We start from the raw sequence: 25,622 nt of genomic DNA, 5'->3' as shown, positions 1-25,622 counted from the left end.
CTTCAGTTTATTTGGTAAATATTCTCTGAACTCTTTCTTGAACTGCACTGTTGGGCTTGTGAGTACGCATGTCACCGTAAGGTCTACACTTGTTGTATTCGGCACATGTGACAAATACAGTTTTATTTGATTTTAAACAATCAGAGCTGCAGTAGGCCTATATGCAAATAGACCATTGCCATATATGGGTCTGTGCCATTTAAGTTGAACTGGACTGTGTTTACAGCATTAGTGGCCATGCGTAGATGCACTTGTTTTGAGATCAAAGCGAGAGCTTCGTGTAGCCACGTGTGCACATTTTGTTCATATCCTCTGCTAGTTAGTGAGTTAATAGCCCGGTAATAGATCATTTGTAGTCAGCAATAGAGGAGTGATTGCTTCCTACAAGTGTAGAAAATATATCAGTTTCTAGACAAGCGAGTCAGGTAAAAAGCGTTTTTTTTGTTGTTGTCTTAAAGTGGCCGTGTTTTATTTTGAGAAAGGCTTCAATAAGGGTAGCATGAATAGTCTGATTCTCTGTAATAATGGTATGGGAATAATAATGCAGTTTATTTTGTGATGTGGTTTATTGCATCAAACAACACAACAACATGTTCAGTCACCTTGTCTGAAGGACAAGTGGATAAACAGGTTAATGGCAAGCCCTACATGTTTAAAAAAAAATCTAAAGTCTCATGGAATGTAGGCCAACATTGAACACCACACATTGGATGCTACTGTAGGCTGAATGACAAAAACAGCTATTTCCATGTTAAGATTTTATGGGATTTTCTTTTCTTTTTTTCTTGATTATGATCAAATAGCCACAGTAGACTACATGGCCACTGTTAAAACTGTAACTTAAAAGGGGTGCAGCCTCAGTGTTCACAGTAAACGCAAGCTGGAAGTTGCACAATGTTCAAGTTTGCGCTCAGCAGAGGCAATGTATAGGCAACATTGGTACTGGGTTACCTTCAGAAGACTCCCCTGAAGCTTGTGTACTTCGTAGAGTAGAACAACCGACACCTTCATGTTTGTGAGAATCTCCCCTTTTGATATCATGACATATGAGTGTGTAGCTCACATGGTTCTGGTTTTACAGATGATTTTGTGTTGATTTTCTTGTCCGGATCCTCTCATGTGTAGAAAAAGGCCACTTTCACAAACCCTGGAATATCAGCAGAAAGATGGGATTGAGCTTCAGCCACTATAAGAAACGGTAGATCTCTAGCATAAATTCACCGGGGCATGGATTCATCAATAGACTCTAGAGCATGTTAGTCCTACGGTTATTTTGCATAGAACCTTCACACAACTTTCTGGAAATTGTGCAGGATAGTTGCTTGGTTTTGGAACATTCTCAGCACATTTAAGCAACTTAAAAAAATAACATACTTTAACAGAACCTTTCCTTAAAGTTCAATCATGGTTACATTTAATTTCAATTCTGGTAATGTTCTAGGAACTTTCTCCAACTGGTTTGACATTTGGAATGTTCTCAAATAGTTCAGAGAACTGTCACGCCCTGGTCTTAGTATTTTGTGTTTTCTTTATTATTTTGGTCAGGCCAGGTTTTTGTCTTTGGGTTTTTGTAGGTCATGGGATTGTGGTATAGTAGAGTTGTCTAGGTAAGTCTATGATTGCCTAGATTAGTTTCTCAATCAGAGGCAGGTGTTTCTCGTTGTCTCTGATTGGGAACCATATTTAGGCAGCCATATTCTTTGAGTGTTTCGTGGGTGATTGTTCCTGTCTCTGTGTTAGTTTTCACCAAATAGGCTCAGTCACTTTGGTTTTTCTTTTTTCATTGTTTTGGAAGAGAAGAGAACGTGAGCCGGGTGCGCCATTCTCCTTGCGGCGATGGTGCTAAATCCATCAACACGGTCGGTCCCTGGGATTGGGCTGGCCAACACGATTCAGTTTGCTTGGAAGGAAAAGGAGTTGGAGCCTTTAGGACGGGAAACTTTTGGAAGGATAATGTTGATGGGGATTCTAAAGCTGACGGTGAAGGACCTGTTTTGTTTCCAAGGCAACTTGTTGGAGGGAGCATACGACGTGGCACTATATACAGAGGAGAAACACGATGATATCCTGAGAAGGGCAAGAGCAGTGGGAGGTGAGAGGCCGATGAGCCAATATGAAATAACAAGCCTGGCGAAGAATAACTTTAGGGTTGTAACTGTCAACATTTACAACCCATACGTTAGGGACGAAGAGGTGAGGGCCTTTCTGGGGAGATACATGGATAACGTCTCCTCAGCAAGGCACCTCAAAGACTCCCTTGGGTTTTGGAATGGGAGGAGAGGCTTCCAGGCCCTCCTCAGGGAGGACCCAAAGGGACATGGTGGCTACCTCCATCCGCCTGCTATGTTCTCCCTAGGGGCTGACAGGGGGACGTTGTTTTATGCACGTCAGCCCCCATTTTGCAGGCGCTGTATGGCCTACGGCCACATATTCGCCTCGTGCAGCACAAGAAAATGCAGATTTTGTGGATCTGAGGAACACGAGGCGAGGGATTGTGACAAGCCTAAGGCGTGCCACGGGTATGGCACGTCAGCACACCTGTGGCGGGGGTGCCCGGCTCGTCAGAGGTCATATGCGTCTGCGGCTGGGGGCGGAGCAGGAGCGGGGGATGGGGGAACAAGAGGAGGGGAAGGAAGCACGCCTCATGACCAGAGTACAGGTCCAGAGGGGAAGGCCGCAAGGAAGGAGGAGGAGCAAGAAGTGGCGGATGGAAGAGAGAAGGAAACGGAAGGCACGGGAGTAGGAGAACCAGGAAAAGCGGCGGAAGAAGGCAACCGAGTGGAGGAGCATGAGAGAGAAGAAAGCGAGGGAGGAGTGTTGGAGAAGGAGACAGTGGAAGAGCAAGTGGACTGGGGGGAAAGTGCCCTGGTGGAAGAGATGAGGGGTATGGTGGAGGAGCTGGCGGGGGGGAGGGTGGTATCTCTCCACTGCCGCCATCACCAAAGAAGAGAATGAAGAGGAGGGTGCGATTGGCCGACAGTGAGAGGGAGGGGATGGCCAAGAGAGTGATAGGGGTGGGAGAAACCTCTGGGACTGCTGGTTTCCCCAGGCCCTCAACTTCTGTTGGGTGGGGACACACCTAACAAGACTCAGGACTGGGTACAGGGGGAGGTGGGGAGTTTTTTGTTTGGGGACTCAGCCGCCCCCAATTTTTTTTCCAAACCAGCTGCAGCACTGGGGAGGGGGAGGAGTGTGGGGGTAGACCCAGGGTGCAGGGCACCCCGGAGCCAAACACTATTCCTGCATCCTGGGTTGGTGAGATGGAGGAAGAGGGGGATGTCGGGAGTACGGATGGTGTTTTCACCGGTAGATATGGAGCAGGGGAGCATCGGGTGAGTCTCCTGGGTTTTTTTTTTCTGTCTGGGTTTAGAATTTGAGTGTATTTCATGTTTTTATTTTATTATTTCATGGGGTCTAATTTTACTTTTGTTAGTTTAAATGTAAGGGTTTTTTTTTTAGAGGAGGGCGGTTTTTAGTTATTTGGAGGGTGTGGGGTTTGATTTTTGTTTTTTACAGGAGGTTCACCTGAGGGATGGAGGGGATGTTAGTAGGTTTAAGAGGGAGTGGGACAAGGGGGAGTCGGTTTGGGGTATTGGGGGGGTGCACTCATCGGGGGTAGGGATTTTGTGTGGGCACAGGGAGGTAAAAGTGGAGGATTCTTTTGTGGTAATGCAGGGGAGGGTTATAGGGGTGGATGTCACGATAAGGGATTGTAAATTTAGATTAGTGGTGGTGTATGGGCCACAGGTGGTGGCAGACAGGAGGTGGACTGTCTGACGCCCCTGTGTGTCACAAATAGGAAATTAGTGATAGGGGAAGATTTTAATACAGATTTAGGAATATGGGGGATAGCAGTGCAGGCGCCATCACCGGGCTAATGGCTTGCCATGGTCTGGTTGATGGTGGTCTGCACACTACTCCGAAAATGGCCGGTCCTACATGGCGCAACTCCAGGGGGGTTGAGCGGAGGCTCGACTATATTTTTGTACCCAGGTCTTTGGGTAAGTTGTCTGGGCGGCTGTTGCCTGTTTTCTTTTCGGATCACGACGGGGTGCTCCTGCAGGTGGGGTCGCCAGTCTGCCTCTTTGGTAGGGGTACTGGAAGTTGGAAGATGTGCTGGAGGAGCAGGCTTTTGTTGACGGGTTTTATGGTTTCTTTTGAGGCTTGAAGGCCTCCGGTCCATGTGCGAGGGGTGTTAGAGTGGTGGGAATTAGTTAAGGTGAGGATTAGGGCTTTTATAATAGGGTATTGCAAGAGGAAAAAAAGGGAGGAGAGGAGGGAGATCGTATCCAAAGGTTAATTGAACTCGAGTACGAGGCAGGCAACCTCGGCGGGTCGTTTGACTGGGAGAGATCCGCAACCCTAAAGGCGCAGCTCAGGGAGTTACAGGAGCGGAAGGCTCGAGCTTTCCTGGAGCGTGCGCATAGTGGCTTTCTAGAACACAATGAGACTTGTTCTGCTATGTTCTTTAAGTCGGTTAGGGCCAGACAGAGTAGGAAGGTAATGCATGGCGTTAGGGAAGTAAATGGTAGTATAGTTAGAGAACCAGAGGATATGGTCAGGGTGACAACTGATCAATTCCAAGGTTTATTTAAGGAAAGGGAAATAGATGTAGAGCAGGGAAATTTGTTTTTAGAACACTTGTCCAGGCGGTTGCCGGAGGACATTAGAGAAGTGATGGAGGCCCAGATTTCACTAGAAGAGGTTGAGAGCGCTCTTAGGAGGATGGGAAAAGGGAAGGTGCCTGGGATGGATGGGCTGCCAGGTGAGTTTTATCTCAAGTTTTGGGGTATACTTGGACCAGTGGTCCTCGATGTCTTGAAGGCCATCCTTGAGACGGGGGTCCCGGGGGATCAATGGCTGTTGGTGTGCTGTCACTTTTATATAAGAAGGGGGAAGTAACAGACCTTGGCAACTGGCGGCCGTTGACCATGCTGTGTGTAGATTACAAGCTACTTGCAAAGGTTTTAGCACACCGGTTGCGCACAGCCCTTCCCTACGTCGTCCATGAGGATCAGATGTGCGGGGTAGAGGGCCGCTCTATTAGATGGAACCTACAGTTAATCAGGGACTCTATCGCTTGGGTTGAAGATAGAGGACTGCCTTTAATGGCAGCAGCGCTAGATCAGGCGAAAGCCTTTGATCGCGTGAATAGATCCTTTTTATTCAGAGTGTTAGGTCGATTAGGATTTGGGGAGAAGTTCATAGGATGGATTCGTACATTATATGTCGGAGCGGGGTGCCGAGTTAGTGTAAATAGTCACTTGGGTGACGTTTTTGACCTCTCGTCTGGGGTCAGGCAGGGGTGCCCACTCTCGGCTCTCCTCTTTGTTCTGTACATGGACCCTCTGGGGGCTGCCATTAGGGCAGACACAGGGGTGGAAGGCTTGTTGATCCCTGGAAGTGGTGGGCTGCGTATTAAGATGACGCAGTATGCCGACGACACTTCCTTGGTACTGTGCAAGGACTCGTGCCTGACAAGGTCCCTTGCCATCTTTGGGGATTTCACCCGAGCGTCGGGAGCGGTTCTGAACCATGCAAAGTCTTCCGTCAAGTTTTTCGGTAGAACGGATGTGCCTGGGGGTTATCTCTCTGTGAGGGGGCCCTGAGGATTCTCTGGGTCCATTTTGAGACCTCCGGCTCAGCGACGCTAAACTGGAACATGCGTATCGCAGTGGTACAGAGGAAGCTAGCAATGTGGAAGGCTAGGTATTTGTCTTTTATGGGCAAAGTCCTGGTCCTAAAGGTGGATGTGTTGCCGTCTCTTTTGTATTTGGCGTACATCTACCCATTGCCGGCTTGTCTGAGGAGGCCTCTAGTGAGGCTTGTGTTTCAGTTCATGTGGAGTGGTAGGTGCGAGTGGGTCGCCAGGGCACGCATGATCTGTCCCATCGGGGAGGGAGGTGGGGGTACCACATTTCCCCCTCAAGCTGGACACAATTTTTGTTTCTTTCTTGTTAACGTAGCTTGCTCATCCAGTGATACACCCGTCCGGTTACCTCCTGCGGGTGTTCTTCTCGTATCAGGCGAGAAGCGTAATGGTGTGGTCTAACACGGGTCCTCGGGCGGAACAGCTGCCGTGGCACTTTGGTCATGCAGCCAAGTGGCTGCGTGCGCACCCTGAGGTTGAAGTTGCCCGAGTAGGTTTAGATCACAGGCACCTGTACGAGGAGGTCAGAAAGGCAGGGAGTCCGGCGCCTGTAGTGGGCATCTCGGAAGTGGTCTGGGAGGGAGTGCAGGTGCGGGGTCTGGACAACAGGCTCAAGGACCTGAATTGGTTGAGCCTCCATAAGTGTTTGCCGGTACGTTCCATCATGTACCGGTATAGTTTGGTGCAATCCCCCACCTGTCCAAGATCCTCTTGTGGCAGGGAGGAGACTGTGCGCCATGTCTTTTGGGACTGTGCCTTTGCCGGAGTAGTATGGGCTAGGGCACGGATGTTGTTAGGTTTGGTAAGGGGGGATTATGTATTGACGTGGGCCAGGTTAGAGAGAGGTGTAGGGAGAGTGAGAGGGACGGATAGGGACAGGTTTCTGCTCTGGCTTCTCATGAGCCTCTTTAAACGGGGGCTGTGGGAAGCCAGGCAGAACATGGTGAAGACAGGGAGAGATTGGGGGTGGAAGGGATAGTGAGGAGGGTGGAAGGAGATTTGAGGGGGAGGATGAAGAGGGAGGAGAGGAAGTGGGGGCAGCACGCTGCTCGGGAGAGGTGGAAGGGGGGTTTAGGGCTGGGTGTCATTTAGATTTGCAAGGGGATAGATTAGGGATGGGGAGACAGGGAAAGGTAGTTTGTAGGGTGACGGGGAGGGAAGATGCTCCCCTGAGGTTTTGTTTGGGGTTTTTGTTTAGTTAAATTAGTTAAATTAAAATACCATTATTTGGGTATGTATGAAAATTATGAGTTGTAAAGAATGAATGGTATTGAAGATAATAAATTATTTTTTTATATTAAAAAAAAAACAAGATAGACTGTTTAGGTTTTCACGTTACGTTTGTTGTTTAAAAAAAAGAGATAAGGCTGTTTAGGGTTTTCACGTTACGTTTATTGTTTTGTTTGTTATCTTTATTAAAGATGTTTAATAATAACCACGCTGCATTTTGGTCCGATCCCTGCGACACCTCCTCTTCAGAGGAAGAGGAAGAAGAAAACCTCAACAGAATCACCCACCACAAAAGGACCAAGCGGCATGGTGACAGGCAGCGGCAGCAGGAGCAACGAAATCCAGATTTCTGGACATGGGAGGAAATCTTGGATGGTGAAGGACCCTGGGCTCAGCCTGGAGAATATCGCCGCCCCAAAGAAGAGCTGGAGGTGGCGAAGGCGGAGAGGCGCTGGTATGAGGAGGCAGCACGGCGACGCGGATGGAAGCCCGAGAATCAGCCCCAAAAATGTATTGGGGGGAGGCACACAGGGAGTATGGCGAAGCCAGGTAGGAGACCTGCACCAACTTCCTGTGCTTACCGGGGGGCTAGAGAGAGCGGGCAGGCACCGTGTTATGCTGTGGAGCGCACGGTGTCTCCAGTGCGAGTGCATAGCCCGGTGCGGTACATACCAGCTCCGCGTATTGGCCGGGCTAGAGTAAGCATCGAGCCAAGTGTCATGAAGCTGGCTCTACCCATCTGGTCTCCAGTGCGTCTCCTTGGGCCGGCTTACATGGCACCAGCCTTGCGCACGGTGTCCCCGGTTTCCCTGCATAGCCCAGTGCGGGCTATTCCACCTCGCCGCACTGGCAGCGCGATCGGGAGCATTCAACCAGGTAAGGTTGGGCAGGCTCGGTGCTCAAGAGCTCCAGTGCGCCTGCACGGTCCGGTCTATCCAGTACCACCTCCACGCACCAGCCCTCCGGTGGCAGCTCCCCGCACCAGGCTTCCTGTGCGTGTCCTCGGCCCAGTACCACCAGTGCCAGCACCACGCATCAGGCCTATAGTGCGCCTCGCCTGTCCAGCGCTGCCAGAGCCTTCCTCCTCTCCAGCGCTGCCGGAGTCTCCCGCCTGTTCAGCACTGCCGGAGTCTCCCGCCTGTTCAGCGCTGTCGGAGTCTCCCACCTATTCAGCGCTGCCAGAGCTGTCAGTCTGCAAGGAGCTGTCAGTCTGCAAGGAGCTGTCAGTCTGCAAGGAGCTGCCAGTCTGCAAGGAGCTGCCAGAGCTGCCAGTCTGCAAGGAGCTGCCAGTCTGCAAGGAGCTGCCAGAGCCACCAGTCTGCATGGAGCAGTCTGAACCGCCAGTCTGCAAGGAGCAGCCAGAGCCGCCAGTCTGCAAGGAGCAGCCAGAGCCGCCAGTCTGCAAGGAGCAGCCAGAGCTGCCAGTCTGCAAGGAGCAGCCAGAGCCGCCAGTCTGCAAGGAGCAGCCAGAGCTGCCAGTCTGCATGGAGCCGCCAGTCAGCCAGGATCTTCCAGATCCGCCATTCAGCCAGGATCCGCCATTCAGCCAGGATCCGCCATTCAGCCAGGGTCCGCCAGTCAGCCAGGATCTGCCAGAGCTGCCAGTCAGCCAGGATCTGCCGGAACCACCAGTCAGCCAGGATCTGCCAGAACCACCAGCCAGCCAGGATCTGCCAGAGCCATCAACCTGCCTGAGCTTCCTCTCAGTCCTGAGCTTCCCCTCAGTCCTGAGCTTCCCCTCAGCCCTGAGCTTCCCCTCAGCCCTGAGCTTCCCCTCAGACCAGAGCTTCCCCTCAGCCCAGAGCTACCCCTCTGTCCAGAGCTATCCCTCAGTCCCGAGCTACCTCAGTCCAGTGGGGCCCTTGGTTAGGGTTACTAGGCCAAGGTCGGCGGCGAGGGTCGCCAATCCTAGGACGCGATGTAAGTGGACTAAGACTATGTTGGAGTGGGGTCCACGTCCCGCGCCGGAGCCGGAGTCGCCACCGTGGACAGACGGGCCCACCCGGACCCTCCCCTATGGGTTTAGGTGTGCGGGAGTCCGCACCTTGGGGGAATTCTGTCACGCCCTGGTCTTAGTATTTTGTGTTTTCTTTATTATTTTGGTCAGGCCAGGGTGTGACATGGGTTATTTATGTGGTGTGTTTTTGTCTTGGGGTTTTTGTAGGTCATGGGATTGTGGTATAGTAGAGTTGTCTAGGTAAGTCTATGGTTGCCTAGAGTGGTTCTCAATCAGAGGCAGGTGTTTATCGTTGTCTCTGATTGGGAACCATATTTAGGCAGCCATATTCTTTGAGTGTTTCATGGGTGATTGTTCCTGTCTCTGTGTTTGTTTGCACCAGATAAGGCTGTTCAGGGTTTTCACGTTACGTTTATTGTTTTTGTATTCTTTGTTATCATCTTTTTTAAAGATGTTTAATAATAACCACAATGCATTTTGGTCCGATCCCTGCTACACCTCCTCTTCAGAGGAAGAGGAAGAAAACCTTAACAAGAATGTTAAGAAACAATGTTGTTCTGTGGGAATTTCAATACTTCAGCCTAATGTTTCTTACAGGTTTCCTCATGGTCCTATTTAAAGACATGTTCTCAAGTTGCTCAGAGAACATTAAGAAAACTTTCCATAGAAATCACAAAAAAACTTTAGTAATGTTCAGAGAATGTTCTAAAAATGTTATTTAAGCAATAAGCACGAGGGGGTGTAGTATATGGCCAATATACCACGGCTAAGGGCTGTTCTTAGGCAAGACACAACATGGAGTGCCTGGATACAGCCCTTAGTTGTATCCAGCTTCAGTTTGAAGTGATTGTGTTAGCTATATTGTTGGCTAGCTCCTCTAAACAATACAGTGTCCTGACCGGTGAGCATATCTTTTATGCCAGGCGAAATCACACTTCATTAGCTCATTGTTATGGATGTATCCAAATAAATGTCTCTAGAAAACAGCTTAAACAAATGCTAACTACTACTACTACTTTGCAGTTATTCTGGCTGCACTTTTTGACGTGACTGTACATTTGCCATAGTTGGCTAGCTAGCAAGCAAGGGATAAGAACATTGCCAGCCAGTATAGCAATGGAACTTTTAGAACGAGCGATACAGAACAAAAAGACTGAACGAATGGGTCGCGTCTCTAGCAACCAAACCGATAGAACGAACGACCAGCCTGCTTGGGTAGCAACCCTAGATTAGGGTCGGGACTATATCTTGTGGAAGGATAACATTTATAGTGAGAACATGTCAATCATTATTTGAATATGTTGGTAACCCGTTGTAAAAAAGTGATAATGCCCTCAAAGCCGGTGTTTGGAGGATATATTGGCGACTTCGTCTCGGGCCTAACAATACCCGTGCCAATATATCCTTCAAACACCGGCTTCTCTGACATTATCACTTAAACGTATACTGTACATTCCGTTCTCAGCATCAACAGAACTCTCTCTATCCTCTATCTTGTTAAGTGTGTTAAGATGTGATGGCTGAGCCCAGTAATTGGCCACACCTGATCTTGTTTCCTTTGAAATGGGGTCTGTTTAATAGACTAAAATGAACAGCTTTGTATGCATTAAAAAAACATGGCACGCTAGCTCCATCCTAGTGGGGCACTGGAATAATTCCATGGATAGAGAACAGAAGGTTATAGGCACCCCAATGCTGGAACCAGCTTCCCTGTGAAGCTAGGACAGCAGAATCCCTGCCCATCTTCCCGAAAACATCTGAAACCCTGCCTGTTCGAAGTGTCTTAAATTATCCCACAGCACCCCCCTTTTGTGAACTTCCTGAGAACTATCACTCACACTTTACTTTTTCCCCCTTACTAGGTCTGACTTGATAGCTACTTTATTACAGAAAATTGTACTTACTTTGACTGTGATTTGTGGTTGTCCCACCTAGCTATCTTAAAATTAATGCAGTAACTGTAAATTGCTCTGGATAAGAGTGTCTGCTAAATGACAAATACAGAACAGAAGATTATAGGTTAAAATTTCACTCATGCCGTGTCACAATAAAAAATAAATGTGTTTGCAGGATTAATGCCTGGGAATTAATTTCCATGTGCCCTGTCTGTGCATGGAGTTTGCATGGAGTTTGAAGGTTAACCCAAAATAAGCTAGCAGTGTTATTAAAAGTCTCATTGAAACATTCAGTGAAAGATTTAAGGAAGTTATTCCAAAAACTCCAAATTGCCCAAAAGATTCCTCCCTACAGAGTGTCAATAAAACCTCCCAGGAAAACTTTCAGGTAACGTTAACTATAGTAAAACCTTCTGAGAACCTCCCTGCAACTTAAACATTTACTTCCCAGAACAGGTCGAAATGTTCACTTCCTTTCTCAGAATGTTTACAAAACATTATGTTTTACCCGTTTTATGGCTTTGTTCCCAGAACCAACTGGAAACCAAACACGTATGTTCCCACAACTTCCAAGGAACCAAATGTGCTGGCTGGACAAACACCAGGAGAGCTGGACATACACCAGGAGAGCTGGACATACACCAGGAGAGCTGCAGCAACTGAACAGTTAACTTTCCGGGTAGTTTTCTTCACTAGAAAGTTTTACTTTTTGTATAGCACCTGTTGTGTCGTCAGCTCAGTTGGCAGTCTGCTTTTCCAAAAATCCAGACCTTGTCGTCTCACTTTTAGCGACAGTTTAGCTCCAGTCTCCAGCATAGTTTAGTTCCAGTCAACAGCCACCGAGCCAAGACCTCACCAAACAACTGGAGTTATGTGTGCTCTGCAATATCATCCACTGTACAAACTGTATCGAATTGCACTGCACTCTTGTGGTATCTGCGGTTAATGTGAAGTTTATTGTAATGCCTGCAAATCTGTGGATTGGACTTGCAGACGGCGGAGACTTTGGAAACTAATGAATGTCGCGCGCAGGCAACAGTATCGCACTTCTCATTGGACAAAAAGTTTAAGATTTAAGCATTTACGATTTATTTCACTCAATATATAAGTAATTTGGTGCCTTTGATGGAACTTTAAAGTGGATATGTAATTTAGTTCAAGCGCAGCAGTGACTTTCTAACTTCCAAGACCATTTTCCATATACCCTACAGGTGCGCACTTGTATCGGAACCAGTTTGTCGTGCGAGACGGCCGTTGGTTTCAAAGTTATCCTTTTGTGGATATTACGGGATTTTTTTTGAAGTTTCATTTTTTTTCAAAGGACTCTGTATTTGAATGAGATTATGTCGATTTTACTCTGCGTTTATCCGCTACAAATTTGCCCAAAACAGCATTGTTGTCATCCAAACAACGTTTTTGCATGGTGATACTAAACGTCTCGTCAACAGTGTTTTGTAATCGCTGTCCGCCACTAATCCAAATGATCCTTCCATTATTAATCCTGTTTGTATCGCTTCTCCAACAACATGGCTCAGAAGCTGAATCAAGTCATGCCAGCAAATTCCAACAACCAAGTTTAAAGGAACAAAACGGTAAGTTGCGTGTTTTGAATGTGTGTTTAGCTGTCAGTTTTAACATGGGTTGAGTTGGAAATAAAGGACTTTAACAATAAACTTCCAGAACTCAAACCTACTCCTCTTACAAAGCACATCTTGCTTGAGTTTAAACAGCAATGAATGAATACGTTTTATTCAGTCCAAACAGCATTATCCAGGATAGGAAGTGGATATTATTACCTTTACCTTTCAAGTGTGCCGGTGTGTGTTTAAGGGGGAAACCCCTCTGAAATGTAATGTCCCCTGAGAGAGGTTTTCTCTATGATTGTAAAAGGCTCCATTCATTCAATGGTAGTCATTCCAGGTGATGTAATTTGCTTATCCTCTGAACCCCACTGGTTTAGACTGTCAAATTGTTTTTTTCTTTTATTGTTATTTCCCCTTTTAAAGTCAAATAAATATGGCGGTAAGACATACATACATTATTACATACATTAAGAGACTGTCCAATTAATAATTTCTGCAAATCATTTATTCTTTCCAGCATGTGGAACTTGGAATCAAGCTATTGTTGTGATGAGGTGTGTGTGTGTGCCTGTGTGCATGGATGTGCACACCTGTGCATAAATTCATAACTGGCCTATGCCTTTGCATCCAGGTAATTTTGCAGTTAATTTAACATTATTTGATTAAGCATACACTAGGCAGCTTATAGCAATGTACTCTTTCCATTAGTTTATTATATGTAAACTGTTTGCAGATTTTTGCTTTACACTAATACTGATTCACTATCTCAAACTTTGTTTATTCAATACTTACCAGCGTCATTACCATATAATTACAGTGTCATTAACAACCAAAATTGTTTCTAATGCACAGCCCCCTCATGTTGTGGAAGGTCATATGTCACCCTATGTCTTACTTAAAACATTAAGCATTCTTCTTAAGAGTAAGATTCATTTATTGGTCAATTGCACATAAGGTCCAATCGAAATGTGACTTTCGCTTGTAACCCAACCCCTCAGAAAGGCACATATACATACACATACATATACATGTTTTGGACTGGTGCAGGGGGCTGCCACACTGGGCACCCGGGGACCTGTTGTTGTGGGGTTTTAAGTGCCTTGCTCAAGGGCACAACGGCAGGCAATGGCATCTAGGATTTGATACCAGCAACCCTCTGATTGCTAGCTCACTTCCCACCCCATTTACCCCGTTAGACCCAGGATTCGAACTGCCAGCCATCCGCTAGGCTACCCTTCACCTCAAACACCTAATTTGCATATCTCACATTCCTGCATGCAGCTCCTCCATTGGCAAACAGTGGCCACACATTGAATGAGAATAAAGTCCCTGGCTAATGTTAACGTTTGGCTCTGACGTGTGAGTGTTTCACCAGCGCTCCAGTGTGGTTGATTGCTGATGCTCGGCGACAATTTGATACTGAAAGCTAGCCCTATCTGGCATGTTTAGTGGTGGTTTCTGGGAGAGTGACAGTCCTGGGAGAGTTGCAGTCACTCTACTATCAGTCTCAGCATGGTTGCTAGTGTGGTCCCTCTACTATCAGTCTCAGCATGGTTACTAGTGCAGTCCCTATACTATCAGTCTCAGCATGGCTGCTAGTGCAGTCCCTGTACTACAGTAACTTTCTCCAAGAGAACTGTTGTTGTTGACCGTTGTTATGCAACCTGATACATATGCTTTAATCTTTATTACAGAAGATGGAGTCCTAATCGCTAGGTGTGTCAGGCAGTAACGATCGGCCATGTCATTGTCATTCTGTTCCACTTGGCTCACATCTCCAGTGAGGGAGGCTCAGCCATTAATTAAACCACTTCACCTTGTATTGTAGCTTATTAAACTTTGGGTTTCAGGTTGGATTGTTTCTTGATGAATTAACATTTTGTTAATATGCTTAAATGTTTACAGTGTCTTTTCCACGATCTTGCGGTTGATAAGTGAGTGTTGGCATTACATTTTCAGCCAAATGAAACTGCCTCAAAATCAAACTTCTGAAACAATTTTTCCAAAGATTCAAGAACCCAGCTGCACATTTTAGTACGAGATGCAGATTACCTAGGGATAATCTAGTGTAGCCTCTTTCAGCACCAGTCCAGGAAGCCGAGGAACATGCCAATGATCACAGGGGCTGCTGTTCTGAAACAGACAGATTAGGGGATTACGGGGGGTTAATAGGACTCACAGGCCAATGGAAATGTGTAGCTTTTCACGTATGCATGGTTGTCTGGGGTAGAGGTCGACCGATTATGATTTTTCAACGCCGATACTGATACCTGTTATTGGAGGACCAAAAAAAGCCGATACCGATTAATCAGCTGATTTTTACATATATATATATTTGTAATAATGACAATTACAACAATACAGAATGAACAATGAACACTTTTATTTTAACTTAATATAATACATCAATAAAATCAATTTAGTCTCAAATAAATAATGAAACGTTCAATTTGGTTTAATTAATGCAAAAACAAAGTGTTGGAGAAGAAAGTAAAAGTGCAATAAGTACCATGTAAAAAAGCTAACGTTTAAGTTCCTTGCTCAGAACATGCGAACATATGAAAGCTGGTGGTTCCTTTTAACATGAGTCTTCAAAATTTTCAGGTAAGAAGTTATAGGTTGTAGTTATTATAGGACTATTTCTCTCCATACCATTTGTATTTCATATACCTTTGACTATTGGATGTTCTAATAGGTACTTTAGTATTGCCAGCCTAATCTCGGGAGTTGATAGGCTTGAAGTCATAAACAGCGCAATGCTTGAGGGCATTGCGAAAAGCTGCTGGCAAACGCAGGAAAGTGCTGTTTGAATGAATGCTTACGAGCCTGCTGCTGCCTACCACCTCTCAGTCAGACTGCTCTATCAAATCATAGTCTTAATTATAATATAATAACACACAGAAATACGAGCCTTAGGTCATTAATATGGTCAAATCTGGAAACAATCATTTCGAAAACAAAATATTTATTCTTTCAGTAAAATACGGAACCGTTCCGTATTTTATCTAACGGGTGGCATCCACAAGTCTAAATATTGCTGTTACATTGCACAACCTTCAATGTTATGTCATAATTATGTAAAATTCTGAACGCAAGAGAAGTGACACAATTTCCAAAAATAATATTGCCTGCTAACATGAATTTCTTTGACCTAAATATGCAGGTTTAAAAATATATACTTCTGTGTATTGATTTTAAGAAAGGCATTGATGTTTATGGTTAGGTACAATCGTGCAATGATTGTGCTTTTTTTTCCGCAAATGTGCTTTTGTTGAATCATCCCCCATTTGGCGAAGTTGGCTCTCTTTGTTAGGAAGAAATGGTCTGCACTGTAATGTCCGTCGTTAAATGAAGACCAAGGTGCAGCGTGGTAGGTGTACATTTTCTTTAATTATAAATGTTCGCCTCCCAGTGGTTAAGGTCCACCAGAGACTCTAGGTTCGCACCCAGGCTCTGTCGTCACCGGCCGTGACCGGGAGGTCTGTAGGGCGACGCACAATTGGCCTAGCGTCGTCCGGGTTAGGGAGGGTTTGGCCAGTAAGGTTATCCTTGTCTCATCACGCACCAGCCACTCCTGTGGCTGGCCGGGCGCAGTGAGCACTAACCAAGGTTGCCAGGTGCACAGAGTTTCCTCTGACACATTGGTGCGACTGGCTTCCGGGTTGAATGCGCGCTGTGTTAAGAAGCAGTGCAGCTGGTTGGGTTGTGTATCGGAGGAGGCATGACTTTCGACCTTCGTCTCTCCCGAGCCCGTACGGGAGTTGTAGTGATGAGACAAGATAGTAGCTACTAACAATTGGATACCACGAAATTGGGGAGAAAAAGGGGGTAATTTTTTAAAATAATTTTTTATTATAAATGTTCCACCAAAAACAATAAACATCTCAACGAACGAAAAGCTAGGAGTGCAACACAAAAAGACAAGATCCCACAACAGAAGGTGGGAAAAAGGGCTGCCTAAGTATGATCCCCAATCAGAGACAATGATAGACAGCTGCCTCTGATTGGGAACCATACTCGGCCAACAAAGAAATTTAAACATAGATTTCCCACCCTAGTCACACCCTGACCTACCAAATAGAGAATTTAAAGGATCTCTAAGGTCAGGGCGTGACATTCACACAGTTCGCAATGAGCCAGGTGGCCCAAACTGCTGCATATACCCTGACTCTGTTGCACAGAACGCAAGAGAACTTGAAATCGGCCCAAATTAATCGGTCATTCCAATTAATCGGTTGACCTCTAGTCTGGGGACACAGAAGTGCATTGTGCATTCAACAGGTCCCAATACAAACAAACAAACAGACGATAAGGAACCAACATGCATAATGGTCTGTAGTATGTTAGGTCACTTCAGACTATGAATAGGATTTGAGATGTAGCTATACATGGAGGTGGAACTTTCGTGTCATGCGTTGACGTCAATGGATAGTTGCATCAAACTTGAAGTTATTCTTGCAAATCTCAAGTCAATCTCTGGCCCTTATCTATCTGGAGATTTGATAAACTTAAAAAAAAAACGTAATGTACTGTGTAGTTCCATACAGAGACAAGGATAATTTCCTCAAATCAAACCCATAGCCTTGAGCGTGGTGTGGGATTTGTTGAAGTCAGCATATTGCATGTTTTGCTCTGTTTAGGAAGTAACACCTCTCCCTATCAGGCAATGATTACCCAATGTGTGCTGGACTCACTAGGGTGGTTTATATAGCTGTTAGCCCAGTCTGTTGACAGCTACCAGTTTGTCAGCTGGGATTCACGGTACCAGTCTGTTGTTGTGTTAAGTGGATCCCATAGTGTTTAAGTTTATATTTGATTTGAAATTACAGGATAGCTGTAAACTGGTGAAACAACACCAAAAGGAATTGGAATATCAAGTTATTCTTTAATATGGTACAAATGCTTCTCTAAATAAGTTTCTCAGGGTGAACTAATGTACTGTAGCAATGTACAGTTAGTTACTCGCACTAAGGTAGTCGGCCTACACCGACAACAAAAAAATGCCTAAAAGTAAAATGGGTAATGTTTTACCCACTTGTAAGGACATTGCAACACAAATAGACCAGAAAATATACTGACCACACAAGAGCCTTTCCTCACTGAGACCCCAAACACAGTCAGTCTGTCCACAAGCAGTCCATGTAGACTTGTTCCCCTCTCACCACCCCAGAGTCTCAAGTGAGGACTAACAGTAGATAACAGTGTCTATGTTTTTGCTGTCAGCACAACTTGAATGTCGGAGAACTGTATTTGGCAGGCGAGCATGCCACCGCCTGCCTGCTGTTTGTCATTTTGGGCAGCGAGTGTACATTCTCCCCAAGCAGGAGGGAGTTTCTCAAGGGAACTGGGTCACAGGTTTTTAAGCTCTGCATTGGCAGAGAAAAGCCTCTCCAGGCAGGCGGTGGCTTCTCTCTCACTTGCAGTATCAACATTACCCCCAGGTACTTTGTAAGGCCCGATTGTTTTCAGCAGAATCAATGTCCTTTTCAGGTCAGCATCCTGAGTGTCTTTTCTTCAAGGACACAAAAAAAAATCTTGACATTCTCATTGATATGTCCCTGTGGGGAGGGTCACCCATCCAGCCACAGTTCTGTAACAGTGCATTCCTTTTCTTTTTGTATCACAATACATTCCCTTCTTGTCCTTTTAAAGAGTAAGTGGGGAATAGTCTTCCTATACTATGTGGATAGGGAACATCTGTATCCTCAACTTAATCTACCAGTCAAGGCCTTACAGACCCAAACTATAGCCAGCATGCTGAGTGTCAATGCCAGTTATGGATTCATGCAAATTATGAATAGCAGTGTTATGTTCGTAATACAGTTTTAGATCTTCAATTTGGGCAATTTCATTGTAACTTTTTGCATGTTTACACCTGTGACTTAATTACTCTCGACACACAAAGCCAACCAATCCTAGACCAGGAAAATGGACATGAAAACCTAAATGAAATGCCTCATTGAAACTTAAATTCAAGAGAGATTCTTAGATAGCAGTAGAATTTAATGAATGTTATCAGCTGCCTTTGAACAATTGCTACAGCACATCCAATATAGCAAGTGTTTCTTCATCTATTCCTTCTTTGAATTAGGCCTAGAGCTGAAAATCAATTCGGTTTTGAGCCGACCACTGACTCCAAGCACCACGTTTCCCAGAGGAGACAAAAATATCAAGAGCACATAAATTTGGTCATATAAACACGCCACTGTAAATAGCCCAACGCTAACATTGACATTTTTGAGAGAGAAGAAAGTCTGCCCGGTGCGGTCTAGACATGAAGGGTGGAGTTAATCTGCCTCAAGTCAGGATAACCTGTCAGCGCAAATACCTGTCATCTACTGCTGGGCAGCATCTTTTCCTCAAGCCTCTTGTTTATCAGCTGCACTTCTGCCAGTGGTTTATGTGCTCATTGCACACTTGAAATAATCAATTTGGCATTTTCAAAAACATTGACCTTACTCGGGTCATTGAGGTGAAATAGGCTACATGTAACTATTGTGTCATTACATGAAACATTGCATAGGCTGACATTTCCATGGAAAATGTCTTGAGGAGAAAGCATTTCTGAGATGACTACACGAGAGAATTAAATATGGCGTGTAAATATTACTGTTGGCATAATGAGTGCATTACTGTTGGGTAATTAAAGCATTTTTCTTGCGGTTGCTTCCTCTCATTGTAGCTCATATTGACGTTTCCAAACTTATTACATTTGGGTTACCTGTAACTGTGTTTAAGGATTAGTACGCAGGTTGGCATTTATTGAGATGACTTACTGTATGTACAGGAGGCAGCTCTGCATAGTGGTCACTAGCTGGTACAGCCACAAAGTCATAAAATCGGATTTTAACCCTAACTTTAAACCCAAACCTTAACCACACTGCAATTCCCAATGTCTATCCCTAAAAAGCTCATTTTAGTTTTCATTAATTGTTATGATATAGCCAATTTTGACTTTGGAGCTGGCCGATCTAGCCGAAATCGTGCAGTTCTGCCTCCAGGGCAAGACCCATGACAATAAACGTCAACCTGCGATTAGTACATCGCTGGAACAGCCCTGCACTAACATAGACTTAAGCCGTCTGTGGGGGATATTAGCTGTTTTGAAAGCAAACTGAATTCCATTGGACTTACAATTTTGGCAGAGGGTAGATGTGATGAGTTGACCTTGGTTACCATCTCTGGAGGGTATGTCTACATAGTCTGGCAGATGTCATCGACCCCTGTCAGAGAACTATTTGAAAGTGTCCTGTTCCATCTCCTCTTCACTGCGTGGGGCTCAGCCGTCACCTTGCGATTGATTGACAAGGAGCATGACCTCGGACAAGTACTGAAAAGTTGTGCAGCTGTGGCTTCTAATATACAGATGGATTTTTATTTTATTTAACCTTTATTTAACTAGGCAAGTCAGTTAAGAACAAATTCTTATTTACAATGACGGCCCTACTAAAGGAAAAAGGCCTCCTGTGGGTATGGGGGCTGGGATTAAAAATAAATTAAATCAAAATATAGGACAAAACACACACATCACGACAAGAGAGACAACACAACACTACATAAAGAGAGACCTAAGATGACAACATAGCATGGCAGCAACACATGACAACACAGCATGGTAGCCAACATTTGCTGTTGATTCTGTGCTTGCATGTTGCAGAGAAGGGAACAAAGTTGTATTGCTTTGGTAGGAGATCACAGCTGGTTAGTGAGGGACTAGTCGGTGGTCGCTATGCTAAATGTTCACAGAACATGAATTACTCAGATGTGAGTAAACACGTTTTGTTTCAATCATTGACCAGACAGCAAACCAGCCCACACACACCAAAAAAGAACAATGCAGCCTCACTTTTTGCATGATTCAGGGTGGCAGGACTGAGATGAAAGACACTCACTGGTAGGAAATATGCTACTGACCCATCAATTTGGTACCAATCCCTCTGTTCCACCCGCATGTTCTTCTCCATTGTAACAATCTGAAGGTGCCACTATGTTTGAAATACAGCAAACAAAGTCCTCTCCTCACAGTTATTGGATATGCTGTACATCTTTTGAGGCATTTATTATCTCAACTGAGCTAATTTCTCATGTAATTCTGAGAGATAGTGATGCATGATCTGCTACGCATGAATTATGATATCAGAGCAAGATCAACTTCTCGCTGCAGGTTGAGATGTGAAGTCTGAACATGGAAAATAAGTATTAGCCCTTTATTCCGTCCACTGTCTCTTATGGGGTCACGTATAGAGCTTATATACTGTTAAGAGTTTTACAGGAGCCCCTCATCAGTTGTTCTCACATGCCTGACCTCATATAGCTAGAGTGAGTGAGTGAGTGGGGGAGCTTAATGCAGTTCAAAATTATGATTAATCATGCATAGTTCCACGCCATTTTCAATGACTTAGCTGTGGGTCCATGCATGGTTCCTTTGACACACATTGAAGTCTAGAGGTAGGTACAATGAGTGCACATAATATGGTTCATATTTTGTTTCTGTCTTGCTTGCGCTCAGTTCCACTTATTTAAGCTATGCTATAATTGAAGTGGATCTATAGAAATCAAATCCTGACTGTTTCTGCCTTGGGTGTCATCTGAACTGAGTGAGAAAAATCGAGAAACCATTAACCTAAGACCAGAAATATGCCAGCCATAATACATTTATAGGAAAAGTAGAAAAGCACCTGTCCCAGTAATCACGGGTTCACCAGTGTCCTGAGTAGCTGGATTATATCGGCTTGCACATGGTGGGATTTGATATATGACAGTATGCCACCAGCATATGGAGTCCGTAACCCAATCACACATACTATTTGGAGAATGCATGGCTTTTTCCAAAGCACAAATAGGTTTTCAGTACACTACACATATGCTGCCCCTTGCAGTACCCACACTAGCTCCCCTGGGAGGGGTATCCATTTCCCAGAGCCCAAATGGAATGAAATGCACAGTGGGCTGTTAGTTAGCTCTTCGGTAAGACTCACTGTAATGATTTGAGCAACTGTGTTCTGGAGATATGTGTGGTGCACGGTGCAGATGGCCTGTCAATGTCTTCGGGAATCTCCTTTTTTTTGATGAAGGCACATTGATTTAGCAGACTGATTGTAATGGAGCAAGGCTAGGTCTGTCTCATTGGCGGCCATGACTGTCTAACAATGCCGAATGACATTATCAGATATATATAAAAAAGCTTAATATTGTCTCAGGCTTTTCACTCCCAATCCGATTAACGCAAGGAGGGTGTAAGTCATGAGGTGATACATTTGGAAACATTAGCAACGGGCTATCATCCCTTTGGCAACAGTCCGTGCTAGTGCTAACACGTGCATAGCTACTGATAATACAGTCAGGCTGGTAAAAGGACAAACCAAAAACAAGGTAAAGATTGAGCTACAGCAGCGCTTGAAGGGAGGCCCGAATTTATCAACCAATCTTTATCTGAATCAATTGCAGTCTGACGACAGGTCCTCCGGTTATCAGTAAAGGTGTGGGACCCTTTTTAATTTTTGCCCAACGGCAAGCCAAACATCTGCTCAGCTGTTTCTCTTAGATGACAGAATTAAAATAACCCAGGAGCCCTGCTGGCTATTGAGATGCCATTGACAAGCCCGATCTATCATGTGTCACCCCATTTGTCAAACTCCATCTTTCATTCTATTCCGCTTCACGGGACACAGTTTGTTCTACAATTTGTCTCCCTCCCACCTGTTGACAGGCCTTAGGTCATCGAGTTGGCTTGTATCTGGCACAGAATGGAGATCAGATGGTGTCAATGGATTTTTATAGGCCCAGTAATGAGTCAGATACTATGTACATAGTAAATAACATACTGTGGTCCTGGGGTACCAACATAACAAGCATAACCCTAACATACTGTACCACAATAATTGGTAAGAAGTGGGCCAAGTAATAACATTTAATCTAATATCACTTGAAACCATGTCAGTACAGTGACGTGAGTGTGAAGGTACTAGAAACATGCGTGTTACCTTAGCAAGAGAAAGGTATCTCGTGTAATGTCATGGTGTGGAGCTGTGAAAATAATCATACAAGGCTCTGCTTGTTTTCTCAATATCTCACCGAGATAAAGTGTGACAGGAGGAGCTAAATTCAAACGCCTCAAGATATACTCTTTGACATTTTCAAGGTGTGACATTGTTATGATGGATGTTGTTTTGCAATCATTTCCTAAAATGCATTTGTAATCTACTTCTGTGATTTCTTAATCTCACTAAACTAACTTCCTCAAGATGATGAATGACTAATCAAGAGGAAACGTTCATCTGGAGTGCACTCATAGAGTTCAAGCAGCTAGAGGAACTGGAGGGCAGTCAGGGTGTGTCAGAAATGTACTGAAGATACAACACGTCAACACCTCACAACTGTGAAGAAAATCTTACCTTCCAGTGTATAAAAAAGGCAAACAAAAGGAGAAAGGTGGTATTAGCACAAGCCTGACATCATTAAAGACCTGACATCATTATTAAAGACCTGACATTATTAAAGACCTGACTGCACTGTTGGTTAAGGGCCTGTAAGTAAGCATGTTGTATTCGGCGCATGTGACAAATAACGTTTGATTTGATTTGACATGGTTAAAGAACAAATGAGGAATAATAGTGGTTTTTAAAAAAGGAAAAAAGTACTTCAGTCAATCGAAGTAATTACATAATATCTGCACATTAAACTGCCTTTAAATTATAGTGCCCTATAGGTGTCTTAGTAGTCCTCTCCTTGGGGCTTCTTTTCCTTGTCTCTACTGCAATGATGGGGTGGCAGGTAGCCTGGTGGTTAGAGCGTTGGGCTAGTAACCGAAAGCTGACGAGGTAGAAATCTGTCGTTCTGCAGTTAACCCACTGTTCCCCGGTAGGCCGTCGTTGTAAATAAGAATTTGTTCTTAACTGACTTGCCTAGTTAAAGAGCAGGCATCCTCCATATTATTTCACCTCCAGAGTTGTTAGGTTTGAACAGCTGAAGTTGATGACAGGAAGAGAGGCACCAACATCAGAACTTTGAGACATGCCCTTTGTCCCCTTCACCCTGAAGCAATTGCTACTGTACCTTTTTTAAAAACCAGCCATCTGCATGTGTGGAGTCATTTAGAGGTCATAGTTGGGCTCCTCCCATCTCTAGACATAACTGCAGTTTCTTCTCATAAGAGTCACAATGCTTACCAAGATGGAAATTAGCATTTTTAAGACTGCATTTGAATTTAAGTGTGCTTTAGAGCACACCGTTTCTCAGACATCCATCTAGAAGGAAATTAGACAGTCATTTTTTTCTGTAAGTGCATTCATATATGAATATTCATGAACTCTAAAGATAAAATCAAACATTTTAGTACATGCTTCTGCAATTATAATTTCGCTTTTGTATTATCTTTCTCTAACATTTGTCTTATGCAATAGGTTATTTTTGGAGGAAAACAGACACACATGATTTAGCACCTGTTTTTTTAGCAGCCACAGTTAAATGAAAAAGGCTGTGGGCCCTTTGACGAATTGGGACAGTCAGAAACTTAATGACCTGTGGAGGCTGTTAAAAGGGGAACTGAACACTGAGTGTTTAGCGCTCGTCTGCCTATGTCATTTGCAGCCTTCAGTTTAAGGAAACTGAAATGTACAAAATCAATCAATCAAATGTAGTTAGAAAGCCCTTTTTACATCAGCCGATGTCACAAAGTGCTATACAGAAACCCAGCCTAAAACCCCAAATGAGACATTTCACTTGGTTGCACAACATCACCTAAATTAGGGATCATCAACTAGATTTCTTTGTTGAGCGGATGGTCGGGGGGCCGGAACATAATTACAAATATGTTGTAGACTGCAAATTGACCACAAAAAGACCAATCAGATCATGTTTGACTAAAACATAATCATTTCAAACCTTGCTTACATTTGTATACGATCATGTGTCTCTCTATTATGTGTGGAAATACTTTAACAGATTTCTTAAATTAAAATCACTTGGAGCTGATTAATTAAGTGTGTTACAGTCTTTAATGTCCAACAATAAAAATTCTAAATATATACAGTACCAGTCAAAAGTTTGGACACACCTACTCATTCAAGGGTTTTTCTTATTATTTTTTTTACAATTTTCTACATTGTAGAATAATAGTGAAGACATCAAAACTATGAAATAACACATATCATGTAGTAAAAAAGTGTTAAACAAATCAAAATATATTTAATATTTGAGATTATTCAAAGTAGCTTTGAATAATAGTAGCTTTGCACACTCTTGGCATTCTCTTAACCAGCTTCATTAGGTAGTGAACTGGAATGCATTTCAATGCATTTCAACTGGAATGTATTTCCTTCTTAAAAAGTTTGAGCCAATCATTTGTGTTGTGACAAGGTAGGGGTGGTATACAGAATATAGCCTTATTTGGTAAAAGTCCATATAACGGCAAGAACAGATCAAATAAGCAAATAGACAACAGTCCAAATAAATGCTTCACAGAGTTCTAGTAACAGACACATCTCAACATCAACTGTTCAGAGGATACTGTGTGAAACAGGCACTTGTGGTCGAGTTGCTGCAAAGAAACCACTACTAAATGACACCAATAATAAGAAGAGACTTGCATGGGCCAAGAAACACAAGCAATGAACATTAGACTGGTGGAAATAAGTCCTTTGGTCTGATGAGTCCAAATTTGAGATTTTTGGTTCCAACCGTCTTTGTCTTTGTAAGACATAGAGTAGGTGAACGGATGATCTGATGATGTGTGGTTCACACCGTGAAGCATGGAGGAGGAGGTGTGATGCTTCTATGCTGGTGACACTGTCAGTAATTTATTTAGAATTCAAGGGACACTTAACCAGTGTGGCTACCAAAGCAATCTGCAGCAATACGCCATCGCATCTGGTTTGCGCTTAGTGGAACTATCATTTGTTTTTCAACAGGACAATGACCCAACACACCTCCAGGCTGTGTAAGGGCTATTTGACCAAGGAGGAGAGTGATGGAGTGCTGCTTCAGATGACCTGGCCTCCACAGTCACCCGACCTCAACCCAATTGAGATGATTTGGGATGTGTTGGATCCTAGAGTGAAGGAAAAGCAGCCAACAAGTGTTCAGAATATGTGGAAACTCCTTCAAGACTGTTGGCAAATCATTCCAGGTGAAGCTGTCTGAGAGAATGCCAAAATAGTAAAATAAAGAAGAAACCTGAAATAAGTCGGTGTGTCCAAACCTTTGACTGGTACTGTGTGTGTGTGGGTGTGTGTATATATATATATATATATATATATATATATATATATATTTATATATATATATATACACATACATACAGTTGAAGT

The 25,622-nt window shown here is 44.2% G+C and overlaps 1 protein-coding gene across 1 annotated transcript in view; it reads left to right on the top strand.

The window, feature by feature from the left end:
* Positions 1–11,339: 11,339 nt before the first annotated feature.
* LOC112221054 (platelet-derived growth factor C) overlaps positions 11,340–25,622 on the top strand; it is a 74,191-nt gene continuing 59,908 nt past the window's right edge. Inside the window, exon 1 of the mRNA XM_024383123.2 lies at positions 11,340–12,324. Coding sequence (XP_024238891.1) covers positions 12,153–12,324 — 172 coding nt within the window. The 5' untranslated portion in view covers positions 11,340–12,152. The remainder of the gene's footprint in view (positions 12,325–25,622) is intronic.

This window comes from Oncorhynchus tshawytscha, linkage group LG21, assembly GCF_018296145.1.
Source record: "Oncorhynchus tshawytscha isolate Ot180627B linkage group LG21, Otsh_v2.0, whole genome shotgun sequence".
Taxonomy (NCBI): Eukaryota; Metazoa; Chordata; class Actinopteri; order Salmoniformes; family Salmonidae; genus Oncorhynchus; species Oncorhynchus tshawytscha.
The sequence above is the reverse complement of the archived record's forward strand: the minus strand, read 5'-3'. Positions and strand labels throughout refer to the sequence as shown.